The 23,543-nt window shown below is 51.8% G+C and overlaps 1 protein-coding gene across 1 annotated transcript; it reads right to left on the reverse strand.

Moving 5' to 3' along the window:
• Window positions 1–4,162: 4,162 nt before the first annotated feature.
• LOXL4 (lysyl oxidase-like 4) lies at window positions 4,163–18,537 on the reverse strand. Its single transcript, XM_006831461.1, has 14 exons — window positions 18,235–18,537; window positions 17,548–17,726; window positions 16,393–16,598; window positions 15,262–15,300; window positions 14,959–15,178; window positions 14,079–14,262; window positions 13,789–13,943; window positions 12,616–12,783; window positions 11,483–11,645; window positions 9,647–9,890; window positions 8,613–8,728; window positions 7,062–7,198; window positions 6,509–6,620; window positions 4,163–4,233 (listed from the first exon to the last, which is right to left on the reverse strand). The coding sequence occupies exons 1-14, from the start codon at window positions 18,506–18,508 to the stop codon at window positions 4,163–4,165; spliced, it is 2,268 nt and encodes a 755-aa protein (XP_006831524.1). The 5' UTR covers window positions 18,509–18,537.
• Between the last annotated feature and the right edge of the window lie 5,006 nt (window positions 18,538–23,543).

Here is a 23,543-nt window from a genome sequence, read left to right on the forward strand (position 1 = left end):
ATCAACCAGGAAGAAACTTGGGAGTTGTGACTCCCAAGAGTTCCCTAGGCAAGGGTAGTCCTGTTAGCCAGGCCATACTTCCAGGATGTTTTCAGGAAATACTGAACAACAGAACAGAAGACTCAAGGCTGAAGTGATGGGAGGTGAAGGCCCTGCAAAGCCAAGCACTTTGGGAGTTCGCAGCGCTGAGATCATCGGCAGTGTTGGGGGACAGGGGGAGAAGTTAGCACATAGAGACAGAGCAGCGCTCAGTGTACTTGATCTACCCAGAATCTCCACCGTCAGTTTTCAGAACTCCAAAATTGGTGCCGTGCAGCAGATGTGGGTATTTGGACTCCATAGTTTGTATTGAGCCAAATGGGGCTTCTCCAGCTGCATAGCAGCCAGGGGCCATGTCGGCCTAATTCCTGATAGGATATTAAGCAGTAATACCATGTTTTGAGAGGGAGAGATTAAAGCCATTTTATAACATGTATCACTCTGGTGTTTGTCAGTTTTTCGTTCCCACAAAGAAATAGAGTGGCTGTCTTACCGTTATGGGGCTGTGCATGGGTTAAATGGGTCTGTATAGAGAGCTGATTGTCTCTGTCCAGAGTTTACTACAAAGTGGCTATCTTGGGTTTGTTGGGCATTGGTATGCAGCAACTTCTCTCCCCTTCCTGCCCTTCTGGTGCACCCCTACCCCAGCCGCTTGCCCTTTTTCCATCTCTGTCAAATCTGACATCCCGTGGGAAGCATCTGGCACACAGCATGTTCTTGGTGCGACCTGCTCAGCCTATGCCAGAGGCACCTGGCAAGCAGCGCCAGCCCATTTGTTACAATGAAGAGCAGCCAGGATAAAGTAAACATCTCTGGGCAGTCAGAGGTTTCCTAAAGGGCACCAACAAGTCAGAGCCGTTTCCTCAGGCTTTATTTGTCTTATATCTGCAGTCTCAGTATTTTTGGAAAGGAGTTCTGCACTGAAGAAGTGCCAGACATGAAGATGCTGAGGTGGCAAAAAGGAATGTTTCATTGTGTTTTCAACTAGGGCAACTACCTCATCTCTGTGATTTCGCACCCATGACAATGATGGCTTATTAGCACTGACATGGTGGAATGGGGCTCTGTTCACAAACCCTGGCCTTAGGACTCAGTCCTGACCTTCCTTACTGTGCCTGCTGCTCTTCTGGTCTTAGCACCCTCTTGCAGCTCCTCAGCATTGCTTTTCTCACTCTTGGTCAATTTTGCCAGTGTCCCTCGTTCATGCCCAGTTCCTTTATTCTAAGTTTGGGATATTAAATAAGTCCTTCTCTTGACCCGTCTATCCCACTACTATGTAGTCCAGCCCCCTCTCTTTGGCTTGTAACTACAGATACGCAAGTCTAGTTGAACAGTCTGAGTCTATTTGAAAGGAAATAACAGAGAACCTCAGCCAAGCTTCATATAGATCAATACACCTCAAAGGTAAGAGTGAATTTAACCAAAACTCAAATCCATTGCTGTTGCGTCAATTCATAGCAACCCCATAAGGTTTCCAATACTAAATCTTTATGGAAGTAGGCTGCCATAGTTTGCTGCCGTGGAGTGGCTGGTGGGTTTTAAGTGGTGACTTTTTGTTTCATAGCCCACTGTACCAGCAGGGCTCCTGCAATGACCCTAAGTAATAATAAAGAGATGATTGCTCCTATCCCTGCCTTGGAGGATGCATTCCCTTTCTAATAGCATTTTCACTTTTAAGGATATTGCTGTAGATAATGGTTGGTTGGTTATGTGCCGTGGAGTTGGTTCCAACTCATAGCGACCCTGCACAGGGTTTCTGAGGCTGTAAGTCTTTACGGGAGCAGAAAGCCTCATCTTTCTCCTGCAGAACAGCTGGTAGTTTCAAACTGCTGACCTTGTGGTTCGCAGCCCAATTCGTAACCTGTAGCAACCATTGGCTGCTTTGTTAAATATTTGGAAAGACAGCTAGTGTACGTACCCTGCTGTGCATCTGCATTGCTTCCTATATGTTGAATGTCTAAGTCCCAGAGTCCCCTGGGATTTATAATAAAAAGGTACATTCCCCGTGAGTTCTAATATGCTCCTCACAGAGTGGAAGTCGTTAAGAATACAGATAAATTAGACTTCTGAATAGCAAGCTTGAGGTTTCTAGTAGTTTCTCTTAGACTGATGTATGCTGAGGTCAAAGCCTTCTGACATTTTTTATTCCATCTGGAATTTGGTGGTTGGTGTTCTGTTTAACATTCTTCATCTAGTTATAAGTCATGCCAGCCACTGGGCCTTCCGTGTCCTTTCCTTTTCAGCTCAGAGGTGTAACAGCACAACCCTTGTATGGTTTTTTTCCAGGAATGAGAACTGGCTGCACCCATCAAACGTGTGATGTGGGCAGCAAGGCTGGAACTAGAGCCAGTGGCTGACCGCCCGGCCTGCTTTTTCTGGCCCTGTTGGAAACTGGATCCAGCAAGAAGTGGTGGCTAACCTCCCTGCCGGGTCTAGTCATCAGTCACCACACGCTCGCCTGCTAACTGCACATTCTTTCACAGACCATTAGCTGCATGTGTGAGGATAATGTTGTTACTGTTTGGGACTGGTTTGCTGGGTCCAACAGGAAATCAGTCCTTCCCTTGTTTACCTAAACTGTCATGCCAAAATACAGTGCTCCTTCTGCTAATGAAGGAGATGAAGGAGTTGATAAAGAAGGTAGAGAAGAAAGAAGAAAGTACTTCTTTGTACTCAGAGTACCCAGAGCATGTCCCATTTTACTCCCTAAAGAGAGGGTATGTATGTCAAGGTGTGTGGGTGGGTGGGTGTGGGGGGGGGAGCAGGGCAGGGAGACTGTTGTAAATTGTACTGTTGTACATCTGCCCTAGTCATCTCAGTTGTGCAGCCTCAGTTATCTAAGTTTACAATCCTTGGATTTTACCTTTTTTGCTCTTTTCATCCCTTACCCTTTCTAACTCATGTTTCGGCACTGAACCTGGACATGGCGTGGTCATTGGTAGGAGGCTGGACTCCTCACACCATCATGAGAATGTGTGCCCTGCAATGCTACTCCCAGCTCAGTGGGAGGGAAAAGTGGTAACGTTAGTTTACAGAATCACAGCTGGTCTTGTCCTTGTAGCGGCCCATGATAGGTAACCTTTATTGGCATTCAAGTGTCAGATCTGAAAGGATCCTCTCTTAAGTGTATCTCAGGGAGAAAAGATTAAGTAAGAGTCATTTCCAAGAAGATCATGGGATTTTATACTACCTGAGCAAGAGCATATCCCGGCCACATCAAGCAGGGATAGTGGCCTTTCCTAGGTTCAGTTCTTAATTAACTGTTTCCCCTCTAACTTCTCCATTCAACAGGAGCTGTCTTTCTATTCCTATGGATATTAGGGGTTGGTATGATGACCTATTGCAAAAATTTGTGAAATGCAAAGTTCAGTCTAGAAACCTGGTTGAGACCTGAACTTGAAGTTACTCCTGAGATGCACGATGGTCCTGAGAGAGCCTGGGTTGCCTGGCAGGGGTGGGTGGGGCCCATATTATCCCAGTAGCTTTTCTGCTTGGCCTTTTCTTGCTGCTCTGCAGGATGGCTCTACTCGGCCACTTCTGTGAAACTTGCCCCATTGCAAGCACTCAGTAACCAATGGTATAGGCCCATCAGGAGATAAGGCCTTAGCTTCCAAGGATATTTGAAAGGAAAAAACCCCTAAAGACAGACTGTTAAAGTAGGAGGGATGAGGCCAAATAGCAAGAGTCTGAATCTACCCCTATCTCTGCCAGTTTGGCCTGAGCTGTGTTGCTTTGGGCTAGCAAAGAGCTGGCCCCCACCTCCTGTGTGTTTTGGTCGTTTGCCTTCTACTCCTCTAGGACATTTACAAAGTACCTGGGTCATAGTCCATCTCTAATGAACTGAGAGCTCCTGAAGCAAGGAACACTGGGGCACAATCCAGGAAAGGTTTCCTTATGGATGAGGAGCTCAGTGAACAGAGTCTGGAAGCCATAGGCCAAAAGCCTTTAGCAGATAGGCCCAGCAACATCCTGGTTTGGTAATCTCGCCTTCAGAAGACTTCCTGAGCAGGTTGTTGGTGCCCCTTGGCACTGGCCCCTTTCCCTCTGAATTAGGGCTCTGTGAAGGGCATGGCTCCAGTAAGCTGAGGTATCTGGTGTGTGGACTGGGAGTGTGGTGATGACTTCAGATGAAGTTGTTCCTGAGACGTTGCTCCTGCTCCAGGGAGAGTTCTGCATTGGCTCGGGATAAATCCCCTGAGGGCCAAAGGAAAGGCGATCAGAAGCCAGTTTCTTCCTTTCCCTGACAACGTCACAAACGCCCAGAACCATTCTAGCCAGCTCATCCATCCATCAGTGCAGACATGGCCATGGACACCAACCCATTCAGTAGAAACAGACCCAGGATGGGTGTGTAGTTTCAAGGAAATAGGGGAGAATAAACTATCCTGCTGGTTATTCTCCTTTGTCCCCTTCCCAGAAGCATTCTCTGCCCTTGTTCTCTCTTGTGCCGTGGGAGACTGACCCCTACAGATTACATCACTCTGGTTTCTTGCTCTGCTGGTTTCTGATTGAGCCAGGTCACTGGGAAGCCACAGCAAGAGGTTAGAGGGTAAAAGGAGAGAGAGGCTGGGATATTTCTTCCCCTGCAGTTCTATCAATTCCTGATGTCTCACCGTCTTTGTTCTTTCATACTTTGCACACTTCTACAAATAGTCCTTTCATTAAGTAACATCAGACTCTCACGTAGTTGTGCATCTGTTTCTACAACGACCCTGACATACATAGAGATCGCTAACCATGGATGGCTTATAGCCTTTAGAGCTGGACTTCCCCTTAGACTTTCCAAGACTGTAATCTTTATGGAAGCAGACTGCCACGTCTTTCTACCATGGAGAAACAGATGGTTTTGAACTAGCATCCTAGTGCTTTAACCACGGCACCACCAGGGCTGCTGGGAGTCGAGATCGACTCAACAGCAGCTGGTTATTTTGGTGACCATTGGTGAAAGGACCTGCAGAACTGCCATACTTTACTTTCTCTTATCACCACCGGGCTTCCCTTGCAGCCCAATTGCAGCATTTGCAGAATCTGCTATCTCCATCTTCCCAGCCTCAGACTCCAAATTCCCAATCTCTCCCAAATTCCTGTCTCAGTTAATGGCAGCAGAGTCTACCCAGGCACGCAAATTAGAAGCCTTAGACGATTCCTTCTTCTTCTTCTTCCTCTGTCTTCCCTCAGTTCCCAGAGATACTCTCTGAAAGCAGAAATGGTTCCCAAGAAGCCCACAGGAGGAATTCCATTCTCTTAGAACTATCAGCACCCTCCTTACAAAGAACTTTAATGAATTTGAGATGTGCATCCCTCTGCTGCAAAAGAGAAAACCTGGCAGTCTTCTGCCTAGAAAGTGGTGGAGTGAGGTTTGGAACCCAGTGAAGCCTCCTGAATACGCTCCTGCTCCTACTCTCTTCTCCTGTGATGTTTGCCCCTCCCTTGAAACCCAGATGAAATGTCACTGTTTCTGAAAGGCCTTTTCCAGCCCCTGATGGTGTGCCATGGAGTCGATTCTGACTCGTAGCTACCTTGCATAGGGTTTCTGAGGCTGTAAATCTTTAAGGGAGCAGAAAGCCTCATCTGTCTCCAGTGGAACAGCTGGTAGTGTCGAACTGTTGGCCTTGAGGTTAGAGCCCAACTCATAACCACTATGCTACCAGAACTCCTTTCCCTAGGCTTATGCTATTTCTCTATGCTTGCCCAGCATTTAGTAAATGTCTGGGTTTTTTTAATATATTATTGGCATTAGGGTTGTCCGTATGCTTACTACAGTTGACATTGAGCTCCTGTATCTTACTGTTGGCATCTCCAGTGCCTGGCACATTGTCCCACACTATTAAAGATCTTAATGTTTGCATCTGAACCACTGTGCCCACCCCTCCCCTTACATTAGTGTGGCTGTGAGTGCACTGCTGATACCAGGAATGTTCCTGGGGAAATTCCATTGTCTCATGAGCTTTTTGAAGCCACTTCGTGTATGAGGCATTTTCACATTGGGAGGTGGAGGGACTGCTGCTTCTCCTCCTTACTCTGTGCCCTTCAGAATCATTGGTTTTCCCTTTGTCTGATGCTACCCACACTATAAATGTCTAGTACTCTGGCCTCCACTGCTCCCGGCAGATGGAGACAGGAACATGGCATGGAGGACTTCGACTTCTGCATGTGAGGCACTCAGCTTGGGATAGAGACAACTGAGAAAAACCATATGAAGAGGAGTAGAAAACAGTAACAGACTGGAAAGGGGAAAATTCTTGTGTGGCTTAAGGTGGTGAGCACAATCCTAGAACAGTTGGGAGCAGGAAGAAATGGAGGTATACGCAGTTATTGCATGACACTGACTTGTTTTTCTAGAAACCTACTTGTGAAAAAATATCAAAAGAGATTCATGTCTGTTTCATCCCTGGCCTTACACACACATGTCCAGTCTCCCAGCTCCCAGAGCCTGTGCTGGGCTGGTCCCACAGTGACTCAGAGTTACCTGTGTGGCAGTTGTGCAGCCAGACTCTGTGCCCATCATACTTGCAGCGGCACTGCATCATGTTGTTGGAGAAATCTGACTCTGCCACCTCGTATTTGGGATTCACAACTACCTGGAGTGAGAGAAGGGGACAAATGTAACTGGTGACTTGGTCGCTGCCTGAGTTGGCAGTATAATGATTCTTTACACACAGCACTCTGTGAGGTGTGTATCTGAATCCCTACAGTCACCACAGGGGAAGGCACTGTTTTTGTTGGGTACCGTAAAGTTGGTTCCAGCTCTAGAAAGGCAGCAGCATCCCCATTTCACAGATGGACACTGAGAAGTCACAGCTGATTAGCTGCGACTTGCCTATTGTCCATTGACTGAGAACTCAACCCAGGGTGTATGGATCTGGATTCAACGCTCATTCCTCTGCGGCAGAGCAGACAGCCTTGTGGAAGACTACATGGGAACCTGTCCCTTCATTTGGTCTCACGGAAGCTTTTGGAACATCTGGAGGAAATGGGGTTCCTGTGATGAGTTCCCTACCACTGCCCAGTTTATATCTTACCTGGAAAATATAGTCCCCAGGACCCACATCTGTAATGTCCACCCACTGACAGTCAATGTCATGCCGGTAGGTGTCCCAGCAGCCCACAGTCACTCCCTGTTCCCCAAAGTTGGCACATGCGTAGCGCCGCTGCAGTCCTGTAAGGAAAGGTTCAGATCGTTTTTGAGGGACTGAGTGGGTACTCTGCTAGGTCTATCACATTTTTCCTCATTTAATTCTTACACCAGCCTTACCAGCTAAGTGCCATTGTGCCCACAGGTTAGAGAACTGAGATTAAGTTAATTTGTGTGTGGTCACTCAGCTGCCGAGTGTCTGAGGCAGAATTCCTAATAAATGTGAGCCCAGCACTGGAGCAGGTCATTAGATTTAGGGTAGGTAGATTTCAGCCTTGCTGCGCTAATTCATTTATCCATCTATCCAACCTTCTGAAGATCCAGTGTTCACCATGTCATTTCTAAGAGCTAGGAACTGTGGGTATACAAATATGAATCCAACAGTCCATGCCCTCAAAGAATTTTGCAGAGGTGAATTTAACATAGCTATAAGAATTAAGATAGAAATGGTCAAGTATTTAAAGTGATACCCAGTGTGAAGAAGACTTAATAACATTACTGATGAAGATCAAAGAGCACAGCCTTCAGTTGAATTGCATTTCAATGTAAAGAAAACAAAAATCCTCACCACTGGACCAATAAACATTCTTATCAACAGAGAAAAGATTGAAGTTGTCAAGGACTTGATTCTTCTTGGATCAACTATCAACACTCACGGAAGAAGCAGTCAAGAAATAAAGTGATGTATTGTATTAGGCAACTCTGCTACACAAGATCTCTTTTTTAAAGTGTTGAAGAGCAAAGATACCAGCTTGAGGATTAAGGTGCGCCTGACCCAAGCCATGGTATTTTCAGTAACCTCATATGCATGCGAAAGCTGGACAGTGAATAAGGAAGACCATAGAAGAATTGATGTTTTTGAGTTATGGTGTTGGAGGAGAATATAGAAAGTGCCATGGACTGCCAAATGAACCAATAGATCAGTGTTGGAAGAAGTGCAGCCAGAGTGCTCCTTGGAGGCCAGGATGGCCAAACCATCTGTCATACTTCGGACATATTGTCAGGAGGGACCAGTCACTGGAGAAGGATATCATGTTTGGTAAGGTGGAGGGCCAGAGAAAAAGAGGAAGACCTCCAGGGAGATGGACTGACCAAGTGGCAGCATCAATGTGATCAAGTGTGGCAACGATCATGAGGTTGTCCCAGGACTGGGCAGTGTTTCGTTCTGCTGTGCATAAGGTCACTATGAGTTAGTACCAACTCGATGGCACCTAACAACAACAAAACCCAGTGTGTTGGGGATGCAGAAGAAGTAGAGACCATCACCTAATGTTTCAAAAGGTGAGGAGTTGGTCTTGAATTGCCTTGAGGACTGTTTCCAAACCAAGGTTTCCCTTGGGAGGATAGAAAGGGCAGAGGGAGTCTGGTCCCAAAGGTGCTAAGGAATAGAACATGAGAGGTGGCACTCCTGGAGCCATGCTGATAGGAAGCCACATACCTGTGGGGCAGTTTGTGTCCTCTAGACAGAAGCTGGCCTTGTGGCCCTCAGCCACCTTAGAGCCATTGAGAGTGAGCAGGTCATAGTGGGTAAAGACCTCAATGCTGTGGTAGTGCCTGCAAGAGAGGAGAGGGGTTGGCAGGAGACTGAGGCCCCATCATTTCCCAGAGGAAAGTCATTTTAGGAGGAAGCACCCATCTCTGTCCCAAGATCAGTGTAATCCACAGCCTCTTGCCTGGCACTCCTACCCCATCACCCAGGGTCTTACCCCGTTTTAATGAGGTAAAACCTCTGCCCTGGTAGCCTCCAGGAGGCTGGTGCTAGACTTCAAGGCCCAAAGTGGAGGTGGGAGGAAGGGACAATGGGTGCAGGGACCAGCCTAGGAGCTAAACTGCTGGGGAGGGAGCTCAGGCAGGGATCAAATTGCTACCATTGTTCCCGATCCAGTTGTAATGACAACTTTGTTCATGTGACAGGGAAAGGTGCTTATTATCCCAGGCAAGGCCAAGTCCCATGGTTGCTGCCCATTCCTCTCAGCTTTCCCACCCACTGCTGTGTCCTGGGGGGAAGCCTCCTGTGTTTCCCAGGCTGCCTTTGTCACAGGCATTGTCTCCCATTGTCTGGGTGGAAGGCTCCTGAAAGAATGCCCTTTGTCTCCTTTTTAGTACCAGTCTATGCACACTATCCTGGGGGTCTTGCCTTACTGTCACTAGAGCCAGCATCCTGGTTTCCAGGAGTCCCAAGTTTACCTTGCTTCTAGAGACACGGATGGCCCGAGGTGCAACATAGGAAAACTGACAGATACCATTTACTGCTGGTGATGGTGTCTCTCCATGAGGACCATCAACATGGGCACATTCCCGGGGAGGCAAGAAAGATGGAGATGGCAACTTGATGCTACTGGGATTCTCTTACTGCCTCCGGAGGCAGGGCCAGTCAGGCACCTGGGAAGGAAGACTTGCGGAGCCCACATCCCCAGGGAAGATCAGACTCTCTCAGTCCCTGACCCTCTAGGGCCAAGCTTGGGCACTCACATGTGACACTGGTGCCAAATCCAGCTGTGGCGCCCAGACTTGGGGCGGAAGTCAGCCCTGCCCAGGTTGTGGATCTGTGAGGAGAAGCGCAACAGGCGCCGGTGTCCATAGGGCCAGTCCATGAGGTCTGCAGACCGGGACAGGCAGTTCTCCTCATGGGCACAGTACAGCTGGCTGAGTGGACGGTCCTCCAAGTAGGCCGTCTCCTGCACAAGCTGGGCGTTCATCACTAGGTCAGGAGCACCTAGGGCAGCATAGGGGCAGGGGGGCCGGGAGGAGAGGGTCAAAAGGTAGAAAGGCAGCTTTACCCCAAGTGAGCTGGGAAAGCAAGGGCAGTTTAGGGATCAGAAGGAAGCTGTCCATCACAGCCTCGGAGACCCACTGGGGCAGTTCTCTTCTGTAGGATTGCCATGAGTTGGAATAAATCAACAGCAGTGGGTCAGTGGATTTCTGAGTCAGGAGTTGTAATAAAAGGGAGTGTGGCCCCCTTCAAGAATTTCTGGGGGTGCAAACGGTTAACACACTGGGCTGCTAACTGAAAGGTGAGAGGTAGAGTCCATTTATGCACCTCAAAAGAAAGACCTGGCAACCCACTTTCCAAAAAACCAGCCACAGTAACACCCTCACAGAGGACTGCTGCTGCCTAGCTGGGCTGCCTTAGCCACGTAATCCTCTTTTCTCTCGGCCATAGTTTCTTCAGAGAATGGGACAGCTGGGAAGGAGAGTTGGGCCACTTAACCGACAAGCCTGCTCACGCACACTGACGTAGTACATTCCGCTGCAGTTCTTAGGCCTGTGCTTCCTGCAAGGGCCCTGTTCTAAGCTGACTGCTCCAGTAGGCACCATGCCGGGCTTTCTATGCATCTCTCTTCTGAGACCTCTGCCTGCCTTCCTGTTCTGGAGCTGTGCCCTCCTCTGCCATCCCATGCCTACTCCACCATCACTACTATCACTGCCTCCTGATGAGGCAGTACAGAGATGTGCAGAGCCACAGCTATTGTCACATGACATCAGAGAAGAAAAGCAGCCCCTTCTTCTCATGGTGCAAAACACCAGGGTACAGCTTTGAGATTTGGGGCAGAGGTATCACTGACCAAGGGGCAATGGGAACATTGGTGTATTTCGATGACTGCATCCAGGGCTTGCTAGGGGTTACCTGCACTATCACCTTCCTCCAGCATCTTTGCAAAGAGCCAGTGTTTGCCCACGGACAAGCCCGAGAGTTCCTGAGGGGGAAGAGGAGAGCTTCCAGAGAGAAAGAAATGAACGTAGGGAGGGGAAGAGGTGAGAACAATCACATAGGAGGAACGCTGTCTGAGTGGTAGCTGAGCACAGCCATCAGGAGAGCTGCTGCTGTGGGTGAGGAGCTGGGTGTTAGGAAAATCCACTCTGACACCACATAACCCCACTGGGGAGGCTGTGATGTAAAGGCCCAGCATGAGGAGAATACTCTAGAGCTCGTTCACAAAGCTTAGGGATGGCCCAGGACTGAAGTTTGATTGGCAAGAAAAGTATCTGCTCGTCAGATGCCAACCCTTAGCCATTGGGCTGGACACAGACCTGGTTGGCAGCTGCCCTGAGAATCGGGGTTTGCGGGACAGACGTGCCCCAGGAGTCCGCTCACAATTCCAAGAAAAAATACCCTTATTCAAGGTGATGTGATGCACACTGATGTTTTCTGTTTTGCTTTGTTTTTTTTTCACATGTTCTCTTTTCATTCTCACAGTCATTCCATGAGAACAGGCTTGTCTTCCCAGGGCCATATGCAGCTAGTAAATGGCTGAGCTGGCACTCCAAGACCAGCTCTGGGTCCCCGGGGCCCCTCATGGTACTCACTATCTGTGCAGGAGACTCCTGCCGAGAAGCGGCCTGGGCCATGGGAGCAGTGTACCGGCCCATGTCTCTGACAGCGCTGCAAGGCCAGCTCAGTGCCAGAGCAGCGCACGCCGCTCAGCACCACCTCTCCAGCTCCCGGCGTCCCCTGCCAGTACCAGGTGTCCTGAGAAAACAGCCAGCGTCAGAGCCGGGATCCCGCTCACCATCCCATCTCACCTGAGATGCTTTAATAAGGGAATCCCCAGCCCCGTGGTAGCCCTATGAGTACTAGAAATGTCTTTTATGTGTGGAGGCAGCTATTTGGAGAAAGGACTCCTGTCCTCCACACCCAGACATCTTCCATTTCCCAGCTGCTCCTCACTGCACTCAGGGTTGGACCTGACTCTCCAGGCAAGGCTGCAGGCAGGGTGTGCCCTACGTGTTGGTGTGGGTGCAGCTGCAGAGGGCCTAAGTCCTCTTGATCATGCTTCCCTGACAGCTTTTGACTCTACCCATGTGTCTCTACTAGTCTGGTCCAAGCCACCTCATTCCTAGCCTCCTGAGTGTTTCCCTGCATCCAGGTTTGTTTCCACCCCTACTGTTTTCTCAAAGGAAAGCATCTTTCAAACATCTGCATACCCTGGTCCCTGCCTCCTCCATCCTCATCCCTTACACCACTCTCCCCCTTGATAACCATCGTCCAATCCCTGGTCTCTTGTTTTCTCAGCTGAATTAGGCGTTCACTGGCCACCAGGCAGGCCTGTGCATGGCCTCTCCTCTAGCCATGCTTTCTGTGTGCAACACTGTGAACTGAGTGCTATGGGCTAATGCTCTGGACTGCAAAGTCGTTTGAACCACAAGGTCAGTGGTTCAAGCTCACCAGCCGCTCCTTGGAAATCCTATACAGGGTCGCTGTGGGTTGGAAACAACTCGACAGCACATGACAATAACCCCCCTCTTGACTGATCCCAGAGGCAGGAGTCTATCTTCTTGGTCACACGTCTCTCCAGCATGTAGCCTTAGGTCTGACCCAGAGTGTCTCTCAGTTAATGACTTGTTGAATGAGTGAACAGAGTGCAACTTCTGAGGAAGCTTTGGGTCTCACAGTCGGGGGACCCAAGGGGTTGTAGGGAAGGCTCGAGACAGGAACCTACCTTGATGGCATGGTTGGCAAAACCCAGACCGAGCTGTCTGCAGACCACCATAGCTTCGGTGAGCCCCCAGTGGTCACCGCACACAGCCCCCCAGCGTTGGATCCCATTCACCTCCACCTGCACCTCCACCACACCTTCCTCGGGACTGCGCCCACCAGCTAAGCGCACCTGCAAGGATTGCCGGCGTGTGAGAAGCAGGGGCCTTAGGAAGGAGACCCACCCAAGATAGCTCTCTATGAGCCTAGACAAGACCCCTTCCCTAGGTCTGCTTCCTCTGGAAAGAGGTCATTTTATTAGAAGGTCTCTAATGGCCCGGGAGTCCTGGTATGGCGCTGTAGGTTTAGCAAACCACAAGGTTGGTGGATCAAACCCACTTGCTGCTCTCAGAAACCCTATAGAGGGTCACTATGAATTGGAACTGACGTGATGACACACACAACAGCAACAAACGGCCTTGTCTGGAGTCCTAGTAGCATAGTGGGCTACATGTTGAACTGCTAACCGCAAGGTCAGCACTTCAAATCCCCAACCACTCTGGGAGAAAGATTCAACTTTGTTCCCATAAAGATTTACAGCCTAGGAAACCCTGTACAGGGTCACTATGAGTCAGAACCAACTGGATGGCACCTAACAACAACAGTGGTCTTGTCTGATGGAGAAATAGGCTCGTGAAACCTGCACCAGGGCCTCCGGCTCAAGTACTTGTCCTCCTCCTACCTGGTCTGAAATCCTACGATGAATAACTCACCGTTTGTAAAAGGCTTTCACATCTGCTGGCTCAATTCAGTGGCTATGACATGTGAACCCCGAGAGAACCAAGATAAGAGACATGGGGCGGCTTGCCTGGTCCCCTGAGCACTGAGACTAGGACCCTCTTCATCCCACCCGACCTCTACACTTCCCAGGCCCACCTGGCCCCTTCTTTCCAACTTTACAGGTGCCTTGAGAAGGTGTGGTAGAAGAGTGGTCCACCATAAGAGCCCCTGTGGTCCCCTACCATCTGGAGTTGAGAGCCTGACCTGAGGGACACAGGCCTGGCCAGGTAGGGTGGGAGGGCCAGCTGAGCCCAAGGCAGAAACAGCAGCTGCATCTCCTCCCCGCTGGATGCCCGTGCCGGGGGAAATCTTGGTAACCTGCTCCCCCAGCCCCAGCCCGGGGCAGACCTGAGCGCACCTGATTCTGGAAGCCCATGTTAGGGACGTTACATCTGACAGCAGCATCATTCTCGTGCTGACAACCATTCTGGGACCCTTCCAGGGCGTGGCAGTCACTGAGTGTCCGCTCAGACCCCCTGCAGCGCACCTCACTCAGGTGGATGGGGCCCAGTCCTGTGGGGGGTGGGGGGGGAGGTGCTGGGTGAGGCACTGTTTCTGGAAGCTTCACTTGTGGCTTCCCCTCCACACAGAAGTTCCTGTCCTGGGCCTGGCATGGCAGGAACTCACACACCACCACAGACCCCTCACCTTGGCCCAGCTGGGCCCCAAAGAGGGCCTCCCGAGCAGAGCCAAAGCCCAGCTGACGACACACGACGCTGGCAGAGACGAGGTTCCACCTGTGGTCACAGACAGTGCCCCACCGATGGTGCATGAACACTTCCACCCGACCTTCGCCCACCTGGGCTCCGGAGCGCAGGCGCACTCTCTGCTCCTGCAGGGAGAAAACGGCTTCAGGTTGGAAACGAGGGCAGGGCCCTAGGACTTGAGCAGACCTCCAAATGGACACTAAGTGGAGGCTCCTGCCTTAGACCTCCCACAGCTGTCACCTTGGATAGGCCTTCAGCCTCCACTTCTTCACTGGCAATGTGGGAGATTGCTTTTATAATAGCCACAGTAATAACAGATTTCAGCTCAACGGAGAGAGCCTTAGGAGGCAAGCCTGCACCTCAACACTCCCTGGGCAGGTCCCTTCCTCGCTCTGAGCCATGGCTTCTTTCTTGTCTCTGGGTCAGCACTTATTCAAACAAGTCTGTGAACTGATTTTGGGGAGGTGCAGGGATATAGAGGGGGAGTTATTCGTTGTAATTCTTTGTCTTCTATGCCATCAAAGGCCAATTGGGCGCCAGTCTGTCTGTAACACCTTACTAGAGCTAGCTCACCTCCTTTTTAAAACAAAGGGCCAGACTGAGGTTCAGCACCTTCACCCTAGACAGGATGTAGCTACAATTTAATTACTGTTTTTATGTTTACCTTCTATTCCTGGCAGGTGACACCCATAGCCCATTGATAGGAGGGCTGCAAACTGTCCTTTGAAAGTCAACCCCAGCCTGAACCACTGGTGCCTCCTCTCTCCTGTCCTGCTGTCCTGGGGACCCTGAGGAGCCCTGGGTGCAGCCGAGGGACTCACCTGTGCCCAGGATTCCTTGTGAGGAGGCTTCGCCTTGGGTGGGCGGAAGCGGGGCCCTGCCACACAACTGACCACAGTGTGCATGCCCCCTGGGCAGGCTGGCTGTAGCTTGCCCCGGGCTGGAGACACCTGCACCTGGCAGTTGGCCATGTGAGGCTCTGTCCCCAGGCAGGTGACACGGTAGATCCAGAAGGAATTCTTCTTAGTCAAGTTCTTTAGCCTGGAAGACCAGGGAGATTCCGGGTGGGGAGGCCCTTCATGCCTCATCCCTCAGCAAACCCCATTAAGGAGGCCCCTCCTCACCTAGATTTAGGATCCTTCATCTTCAGATTCCAGACCTTCCTGTGGAGGCAAAACACAAGTGGGGCATGGAAGAGGTATGGAAGCCCCACTCCCTACCACTTAGGTGCCTCGTATCTGCTCTGGACTTCTCAATGTGTAAACTTGTCCACAAATCTCACAGCAGCCCCAGGAGAGTAAACATGTAAGGTAACAATGACTACCATTCACAGGGAATGAGGCAAGGCCTAACAAGGTCCCCTGAGGCCTGCAGCTCCTAGCTCATCTCCCTCCAGTCCAAGTGAAGGGAAGCCTTTAGGGGGAGCCCCCGAGAGAAGGGACAGGTGGAAGGTGAAGACCTTGTTGGTCAGGGCAGCCCACCCCAGAGACACCCAAGCTATAATCAGAACTGTCCTCGTGGATGTTGGATGAGTCAGCACCACCCAGATGTGTAATTATAGGCAATGGGATCCAGGGCCCAAATCTCAGCCATCCCCAAAGATGGAGCATGTGACTTCCCTCCTTCAGGATGGCCTAAGTCAGAGACGCAAAAGCCAGTAGGGGATTTCCAACCCCTTAACCAAGAGAAACAAACACAGATGTTTGCCTCGTGCTGGTCCTCCGCTGGTGAAAAGCACGCAGTTTTCACTGGCATCCGGGGCTGACGCAACTACTCCTGACAGTTCTGTGCTGTTCTGACAGTAATTTTGTCTCCTCTTCCCAACCCTCTCCCTCCCTATGCTTCACTTACACACAACCCAGCACAGCCTTGCTGGGACTCTGTTGAGATCATTCACTGGGGCAAAGTTAAGAGACTTCTCAGGAATGGGTAATTGAGGACCAGGTGCACTATCAAGCTGCCCACAGCCGATGCCTGGCAGAGCTGAGGCCCGTCTACACTTGTAGGCAGGCTGTCAGTAGCTTCAGGACAGTCTAGTTTTCAAGTCAGAAACACATAGCTTGTGTGTTTCTTAAAATTTCTAAAGATTTCCCAGTACCTTGTTCCTGGAAATTCAGGCAAACTCTCTATCCACCCCTCAAACCCACTGACACCCACCCTGAGAGTTTCATTGCCCTCTGCAAGGTCTCTCTCCCTCACACACAGAGTCAGAGACCACCTCCCAAGCCCTCTGGCCTTGGCTCAGCGCCCCCTACCTGTAGTAGTGGCTGTTGACAGGCTGTTGGCTCGGGAAGCCCAGCATTCCGCACACTACCCGGCTGTTGTTCATGGTCCAGCCCTGGTCACACACCTGCCGCCAATGTCCCTCATACTTCACCTCCAAGGCCCCCTCGGTCACTGGGTTCTGCCGCTTGGCACTGGCAAGGATGGGCTTGAGTCTCACCTCCTCTAACCTCCGGCCCTGCAGGGTGCACAGTACCTGTGGGCACCAGGCCTCCTCCAGCCTCACCTGCTGTGCCCTGCAGCCCAGAGACCTCAGATACCATCCCACCAACCCCCTCCTCAGGTCAGGAAATGGAGACCCACAGTGAGTACAAGGCAGAAGCATGGTTTTTCTAGGACTCTCTCCTCAACTCCAAGGAGCCCAGGTGACATAGTGGTTACAGCAGTTGGATGCTAACCAAAGGTTGGCAGTTCACACCTACCAGCAGCTCTGTAGGAGAAAGGTGGGGCCGTCTGTTTTTATAAAGATTTACAGCTTTGGACCCTATTGGGTTGCAATGAGTCAGAATTGACTTAATGGCGATGGGATTTGTTGTTGTCAGCCTCATCAAATGTGCTAAACACAAGGAAAAGTAGGTGGAGTGCTTCCTGGGGCTAGGATGGGGATCTGTGGCAGTTTGGGGGACTTTCACCAGGCAGAGTGGCCTTCATCATGCCACTCTGGGAAGAGCAGAGACATCCAGCAGAACCTGGCCCAGAAGCCCTCAGCCTTGGGTGACTCAGATCAATATGGTGCCCATCACAGCCTGCCACGTGCAGTGGTCCAGGGCCAGCTGTCCTCAGGCGGAAGGCTGCCTGGCGGGCAGAGTGCAGAATCCAGCGGCTGGCCCTGCCCACTCCTGTTGTTTGGTTTGGGCTGTTTTTAGCTCGGGGTTGTTTGTGCTGGGAAGAGGCACCAATTGTGGCTGGGCCTTGTGGGGGAGGCAGCCCCTTGCTCCCCTACTCCCTCTCCTGTGTGGAGTAGCTTCTGAGATTCCCCACAGGCCCAGCCTTTAGCCAGGCACCTGCTCTTGGGCTAAAACCAGGGCGTCAGACCCCAGGCTCTGTTCCTTCTCCCTAACCCTCCTCCTCCACACTCCCCATCCAAGAAGCTCCCAGTCCTGCTAGGTCCTGAATCACCTGCTTACCTGGGGCCCGAGGGCATTGGAGACCCTCTCAGAAACATAGCCACGCTGGCGCTGAGGATGGCACACCACCCCGACGTCCTCTGAGTGGCTGCAGTCACTGACGCCCCAGCCGTTAGACCCACACTGGTCCAGGGAGCTCTCCGTGCCCGCACAGCGCACATTGTCCAGCCAGATGGGGCCTGGGGGCAGAGGGCAGGTGCATACTCAGGAGGGAGTCTTGTAAATCAGGTCATGGGTCCTGAGTAGGAAGTAGGGAGATGGTTCTCTGGGGATCTTGATATTCAAAGCCCTGCCTACTGCCTCCTCTTGGCATCTGGTCCTGTAGAATCTGTTTTTGGGAAATGCTAGCCTGTGCCCACCTAGTAACTAGACCTATTTGCTTGCCCATTCATCCATTTAACAACATTTGCTGAGCGTGCACTCTTTGGCAATGCTAATGGCCATTGGCTTAGAGCTTAGAGATGGTGATGGTGGTGACAGTGACGATAGTGGTAACAGGAGACAGGGTCAGAGCAAGAATCATGTGCAGCTGGAACACTCGGGAAGTGCCCCATGGAGGAGGTCATTGGAGCGGACTGTTAAAGGGACTAACGGATGGGCATTCCGTTGGCGTCTCGGTGAATCCATCCCTGAGAAATACCTGCCACCAAGTTCTTATCATTCCTCTGGGTAGCACCAGTCACTCACCCTCCCCTTGGCCATACTTGGCACTGTGGGCCCAGGTCAAGGCAGTTTCAAAGCCCAGTTGGCGGCAGGCCACGGTGGCTTCCTGCAGGGCGAAGTCATCATCACACACGGTGCCCCACTGACCCTGGTATAGCACTTCCAGGCGGCCCTCCTCGGGCCTGCTCCCTGGGCCCACCAGCCGCAGCTTCGTGGTGGCCAGTGGCTGTGGCCTGCTTGGAGGGGCCTGGCCCAGCAGCAGCAGGATCAGGGGGAAGGTGACTGCTGGGAACCACATCACGGAGACTACAAGGGCTGCTGGGGCCAAGACACCTAAGGAATAAATAGACATGACATTGGTGACCTACTGCCCACCATCTCTACCCATGACCTCAGACAGCTGCTGGCAGGGACAAAGGACAGCAGGACACCTGCAGCTACATCATATGTGGTGGCATTGATGGAGTCTGGGTACCATTTATTGGCTATGTGACCTCGGGGAAGGTACTTAACTTTACTGAGTCTCAATCTCCTCTTCTGTAATATGGGGCTAATAATCCCTGCCTCCCAGCACTGTTATGGATGTTAAATAAAACATTATACCAGGCTACTTCAAAAAGTTCATGGACAAATGGAATTACAAGATAATGGAACGTTTCAATGAACTTTTTGAAGCCCCCGCCCTGCCCCTCATGTAAAGTACTTAACACAGACCTAGGACATGTTTGTTGTTGTGAAGTGCCTTCGAGTTGGTTCCGACCCGTAGCAACCCTGTATAGGGTTTTCGAGGAGCAGCTGGTGAGCTTGAACCACTGACCTTGCAATTCAAACGGCTTTGCAGTGTGGCGCATTAACCCACAGCTCCACACCAGGGCATGTTAGGTACTCAGTAAATAACACCTATTCCTGAGTGGCACAGTTAAGCATCAGAAGAAAGGGCAGGCGATCTGATTCCCAAGAGCCACAGTCCGGAAAACCATATGGAAAACCCTCTTCTGCAGCACATGGCGTCTCCATGAGTCAGAGTGGACTGGACAGCGATTAGCACTTAGCCACAAAGAACAACTGTAATTGCTGCTTTAGAACCACGGCTTTGGGCTCCACAAAGGAGGACCTATCTCAACTCAAGCCCAGGGCACCCTTCTTTGCACCATCCCTCAGGTTCCTCTCTGATCCCCTCTACCCCCTTTCCCACAGCACATCCTTCCCAGACATTCCCCACTCAGGAGCTCCTGCGGTTCCTCTGAGCTCCCCAGATGATGAGAGGGGATGGCAGGCTTGGCTTCAGAGCCCTCCAGCTGTGAGGGTCCCGTGATCACATTGATCCTGCCTGAGAAGATGACTCTCCAGGGATCAAGATGCACCAAGCTGTATGTATGCTTGGAATCATGTGCTTTCCTCTCTTGAGTCTAAGCTGCAGCACTTCTAAGACATGGGGTGGTCAGGCAAGTCTACTGGTTGGCATAGGGCTGAAGTTCCTAAAGTACTGAGGAGCTCTTAGGAGAGGCTGGGGTGATGCCAGCCAGCAAGCTCCCATTCTTCAAAGGGCTTCCCTGAGGGCACGAATGGGCTTCAGACTGGGGCAGCCTGCTGTCATGAAAGCTGGCCCAGGAGCATGCAGGGGTGTACAGACTTCAGAAGGGGTGACACCAAAATGACCCCAGGGTCCCCATGTAGGAGGAGGGGCCGCTAAGACAGTGACATCACTAGGAATATTGTCACCAGTCATCCAGTACAATGACTCATTACCCACCCCCACCCCCAACACACGTTAGTCTGGGTCTGGGAAGGAGGGCCAAGGTGCCTGCCAGGGTTGGAGACCCAGAGGATCTCTGCATTGGCCAATGAGAGAGGGGAGGAGCTGAGGGGACAGGACTGGGAGGGGAAGCTGGGCAGGACAAGGCCTCTCCACTCAAGAATGGGGGCGGGGATACCAGCTGATCCCACCCACAGGGAGAGTGACATCAGGAGTTACTGCACTAGATGATGTCCACTGAATCAGGAGGTAAAAGGAGCAGCAACAGGAACTGAGAGTCAGATTTAGAGACAGCCCCTCTCCCTAGACTTCCTGCCCCTTGCAGAGACCCCTATAGCTTTTGCTTGCATCAAATTTGTCTCTGATCAAGCTCCAAACAGATTCTACATTCACTGGCCCCAAGCATTTGCTCTCATTGTTCCTTATACTTAGCATGCCCTTTCTCTGTATCTCATATAAACTCCTACACATCCTTCAACACCCAACCCAAATGCTGCCTCCTTCATTAAGTCCTCTCAGTTTTCCCACCTTCCTGTCTCCCCAACCAGCTGCATCTATTCTCTGGAGCTGAGGACAGAAAAACTAACCAGGCTGAAAATCCTCCCTGAGAGAAGGAACCAACTCAAGAGTAGTGATTCTCTACCTATTGTAAGGGAAGAGGACGGGGAGGAAAATGGAGGAGAAGCAGGGAGGTTTAAAATAAGAGATTAATAATACTACTACATTTAAGATATAAGAGGTTAATAATACTACTACATTTAAGATATTGAATACTTATCTCCATTCTACAGGTGAGAAAATGAGGCCCAAAAAAGTTAAGTGATTTGTCCCTGCCTGGATTCAAAGCCACAGTCTGGCACCAGACACCTGGGCCCTCACCTCAGGAGAGATGGATGTTGGAAGAGGAGTGGGGAGAGGGAAGGGAGCAAGGAGATGAATTGAATTTCGCCCTGTTGCTGGTTGATTTATGATCCCGGCTGAGTGTGAGGGCACGGGGTTGGTGCCAGTCCTGAGCCCAACTGAGCGGCAGATCCTGAATCCTGGCAGCTTGAGGCAAAGAGCCACCTGATTCAGGTTCTGCCAGAGGACCCAGGCACCTGGCTGGAAGAGGACAAATGTCCCCGGAAGAGAGTGCCAGCCTTAGGGGACTGGCGATTCCCATTCTCAACACTGATGCCCTCCCGGGGCCACTGAAGCAGCTGCCTGCTCAGTCTTCAGCTTTGGGGAGGGGGAGAGAGGAGTAAAGTGCCCTGTCCCCCTACCCCTTGGAGCATAATCAGCTCTGGTCTGGTTAGTTGGTGAACCCAGCTCCTCCCTGCCTCTTGGTCCCCTAAATCACAGGAGTGACATTTGAACCCACCTTGCCACTCCCCTGCCTCGTCCCTAGTTTAGAAGGCAGAGAAATGATTGCCCTAACATGTCATAAACAAGACACAGAGAACACATTTAGGCAAGGGCGTACCATCCCGGGCCTGAGGCCAAGCTCCCAAACTAGGTCATTTTCCCAACTGCAAACACATTAATGAGGCTAGGAGGCTGCCTGTCTGGGCCGGGAGTTTGCGATGATCCCCAACGTTCTCAGATCCCGTTACTTGAACCCTCCAGAGGTCTTAAGACTGAGAGGCAGAGGGACAGACAGCACAGTTCGAAGTATCTGGGGCCAGGCTAGGCTGGGGCTCACCTGTTGGCGTGGACCGTCTTGGGGGTCTTGGGCCCGGCCTGGGGCCGGCCAGGGCTCCGCCGTGCAGGGCTAACGGGCCTCCTGGGGCACCCTCAGGCCCTTTTATACGGCTGCTGCCCGCAGGCGCCCCCCCCCCTCCAGCAGCTGGCCACGGAGGAGGCCCCGCCCCCGGGAGGACCGGGAATAACCGGGCGCCCCGCCCGCCGGGCCCTCAGCCAGCGCCCCCCGCGGGACCCGGGCCGGGAGGCGGGGTGCCGGGGAAGAGCCCCACCTCCGCAGCCGTCAGTGTCCCAGGGTCCCGCAGGGTTGGGCAGTTCAGGGACTGAGTGTAGCCGGTGCGGAGGGTCAGCTGTTTTCAGAGTTGAGCGGAGGAAACAGGCTGGTGCTCCTGCAGGAAGAACCGTGGGAGGATCAGAGTCTCTGCTTGCGAGGACAGCGGCTTGGCCCCACGGCTGTGTCTACACTCCGCCCTGGCCTTTAGTTCCTGTGTGGCCTCGGCCCCTCTCCTGTGCAAAAGGAGGGAACCTGTGAATGAAATTCAGTGAGCCCTGCTCAGAGCGCTTCACTCTTACAAAGTGCAGGGTCTGAATCCCTTCTAGACTTCTTTAAATGAAGTCAGGGTGGAGCTGGAGAAACTGGAAGTCCTCTCCAGTGTCGAGTCTGAGCTCAGTGCTAAGTGTGCCCATTGTGCAGATGGGAACATGGAGTCCTAAGAGACAACTTGCTCTCTCAGTAATGCCTGAACTCATTGCTGTCGGATGGATTCTAACTCAGAGCCCCATAGGACAGAATAGAACGGCCCCATAGTAGAACTGCCCTGAGGGCTGTAAATCTTTACAGAAGCAGAAGCGCTTAATCATGACGCCACCAGGGCTCCCTCAAATAGTCAATGAGAGAACTTAAAGCCTGCACCCCAGCCCCACACAAAGGAGATAGAGGCATCCTTGACTCTGGAAGAACTGGGGAGCTGGTGGGGGAGGTGAGTGTGGAGGGCCCAGGTTGCTGCGGATGAAAACACGTGTAGGAATGGCTGGGAGGAGTCCCATCTCCGGAGTTGAGCACTCAGGCTCCAGCCCTTCCCACTGCCTCGGTGTCCCCAGCTTCCTCCTGAGACTGAGACCAGTACAGGCTGTAGAAAATCCCTCTCTTCCTTACCCCCAGTTCCCTGAGAGTTGCTCCAAAGGTCCATTCATTCAAAGATAGTTTGTTGATTTTCTCCTACATGCTAGACACTGCGTTGGAGTGCTAGACACTGCAGGGGGTGGGCGGGAGGGGCCAGCTGGCTTTGGAGGGGGGTGGAGGCAGATCTGTAAATAATGACTGCCACAACCTGGGGGATGGTCAGGTGGACCTTTCTGAAACCTACCAACGGCCAAGTCACACTGATGGTGTTGCTGCCTGTGTCCAGGATGTCCCCTCAGTGCCCCTGCCCCGCCCCAGCTGAGCCCCAAACATTCCCTTTAATGAATCAACAGGAAAGAATGCTCCCAGCCTCGGGCCCGGTGGCTGCAGCAGCCCCTTGCCCCTCCCCCAGGGACAATGAAGCAGCTGTGGACTGGGGTGCCCAGACACCTCTCATGTGGAGCCAGAAACAACACGGAGGGCTCAGAAACTCTGCCCACTTGCTGCCAATCACCACCCAGAGGTGGCTGCTCAGAACTAAAAATACCTCGGAGCCCAGGGGCAGCAAAAGGAGAGCCCGAATGAATGGACACTTAACCAGCCAGACTCTGGGTGAGGCTGGGGAGCAGTGAGGGGAGGGATGGGGAGATAACCCCCTCCTTGAGAAGCCAGGGGTTTGGATCCATGACTGAGTTGTTTTTAAGTGCCACCGAGTCAATTCAGTTTCAGAGTCACACTATAATTACAGGGTTTCCAACGAGCAGCTGGTGGGTT

The sequence above is a fragment of the Chrysochloris asiatica genome, unplaced genomic scaffold, assembly GCF_000296735.1.
Source record: "Chrysochloris asiatica unplaced genomic scaffold, ChrAsi1.0 scaffold00003, whole genome shotgun sequence".
Taxonomy (NCBI): Eukaryota; Metazoa; Chordata; class Mammalia; order Afrosoricida; family Chrysochloridae; genus Chrysochloris; species Chrysochloris asiatica.

Excerpts from the sequence above, each read along its gene's own strand:
- LOXL4 (XM_006831461.1), bottom strand. The coding sequence starts at position 18,508 with ATGTGGTTCCCAGCAGTCACCTTCCCCCTGATCCTGCTGCTGCTGGGC. Across the intron at positions 12,784-13,788 it reads ACATGGGCTTCCAGAATCAG|GTGCGCTTAGCTGGTGGGCG; the intron begins GTGCGCTCAGGT and ends CAATCCTTGCAG. Across the intron at positions 4,234-6,508 it reads GCTGCACAACTGCCACACAG|GGGATTTATCCCGAGCCAAT; the intron begins GTAACTCTGAGT and ends TTTGGCCCTCAG.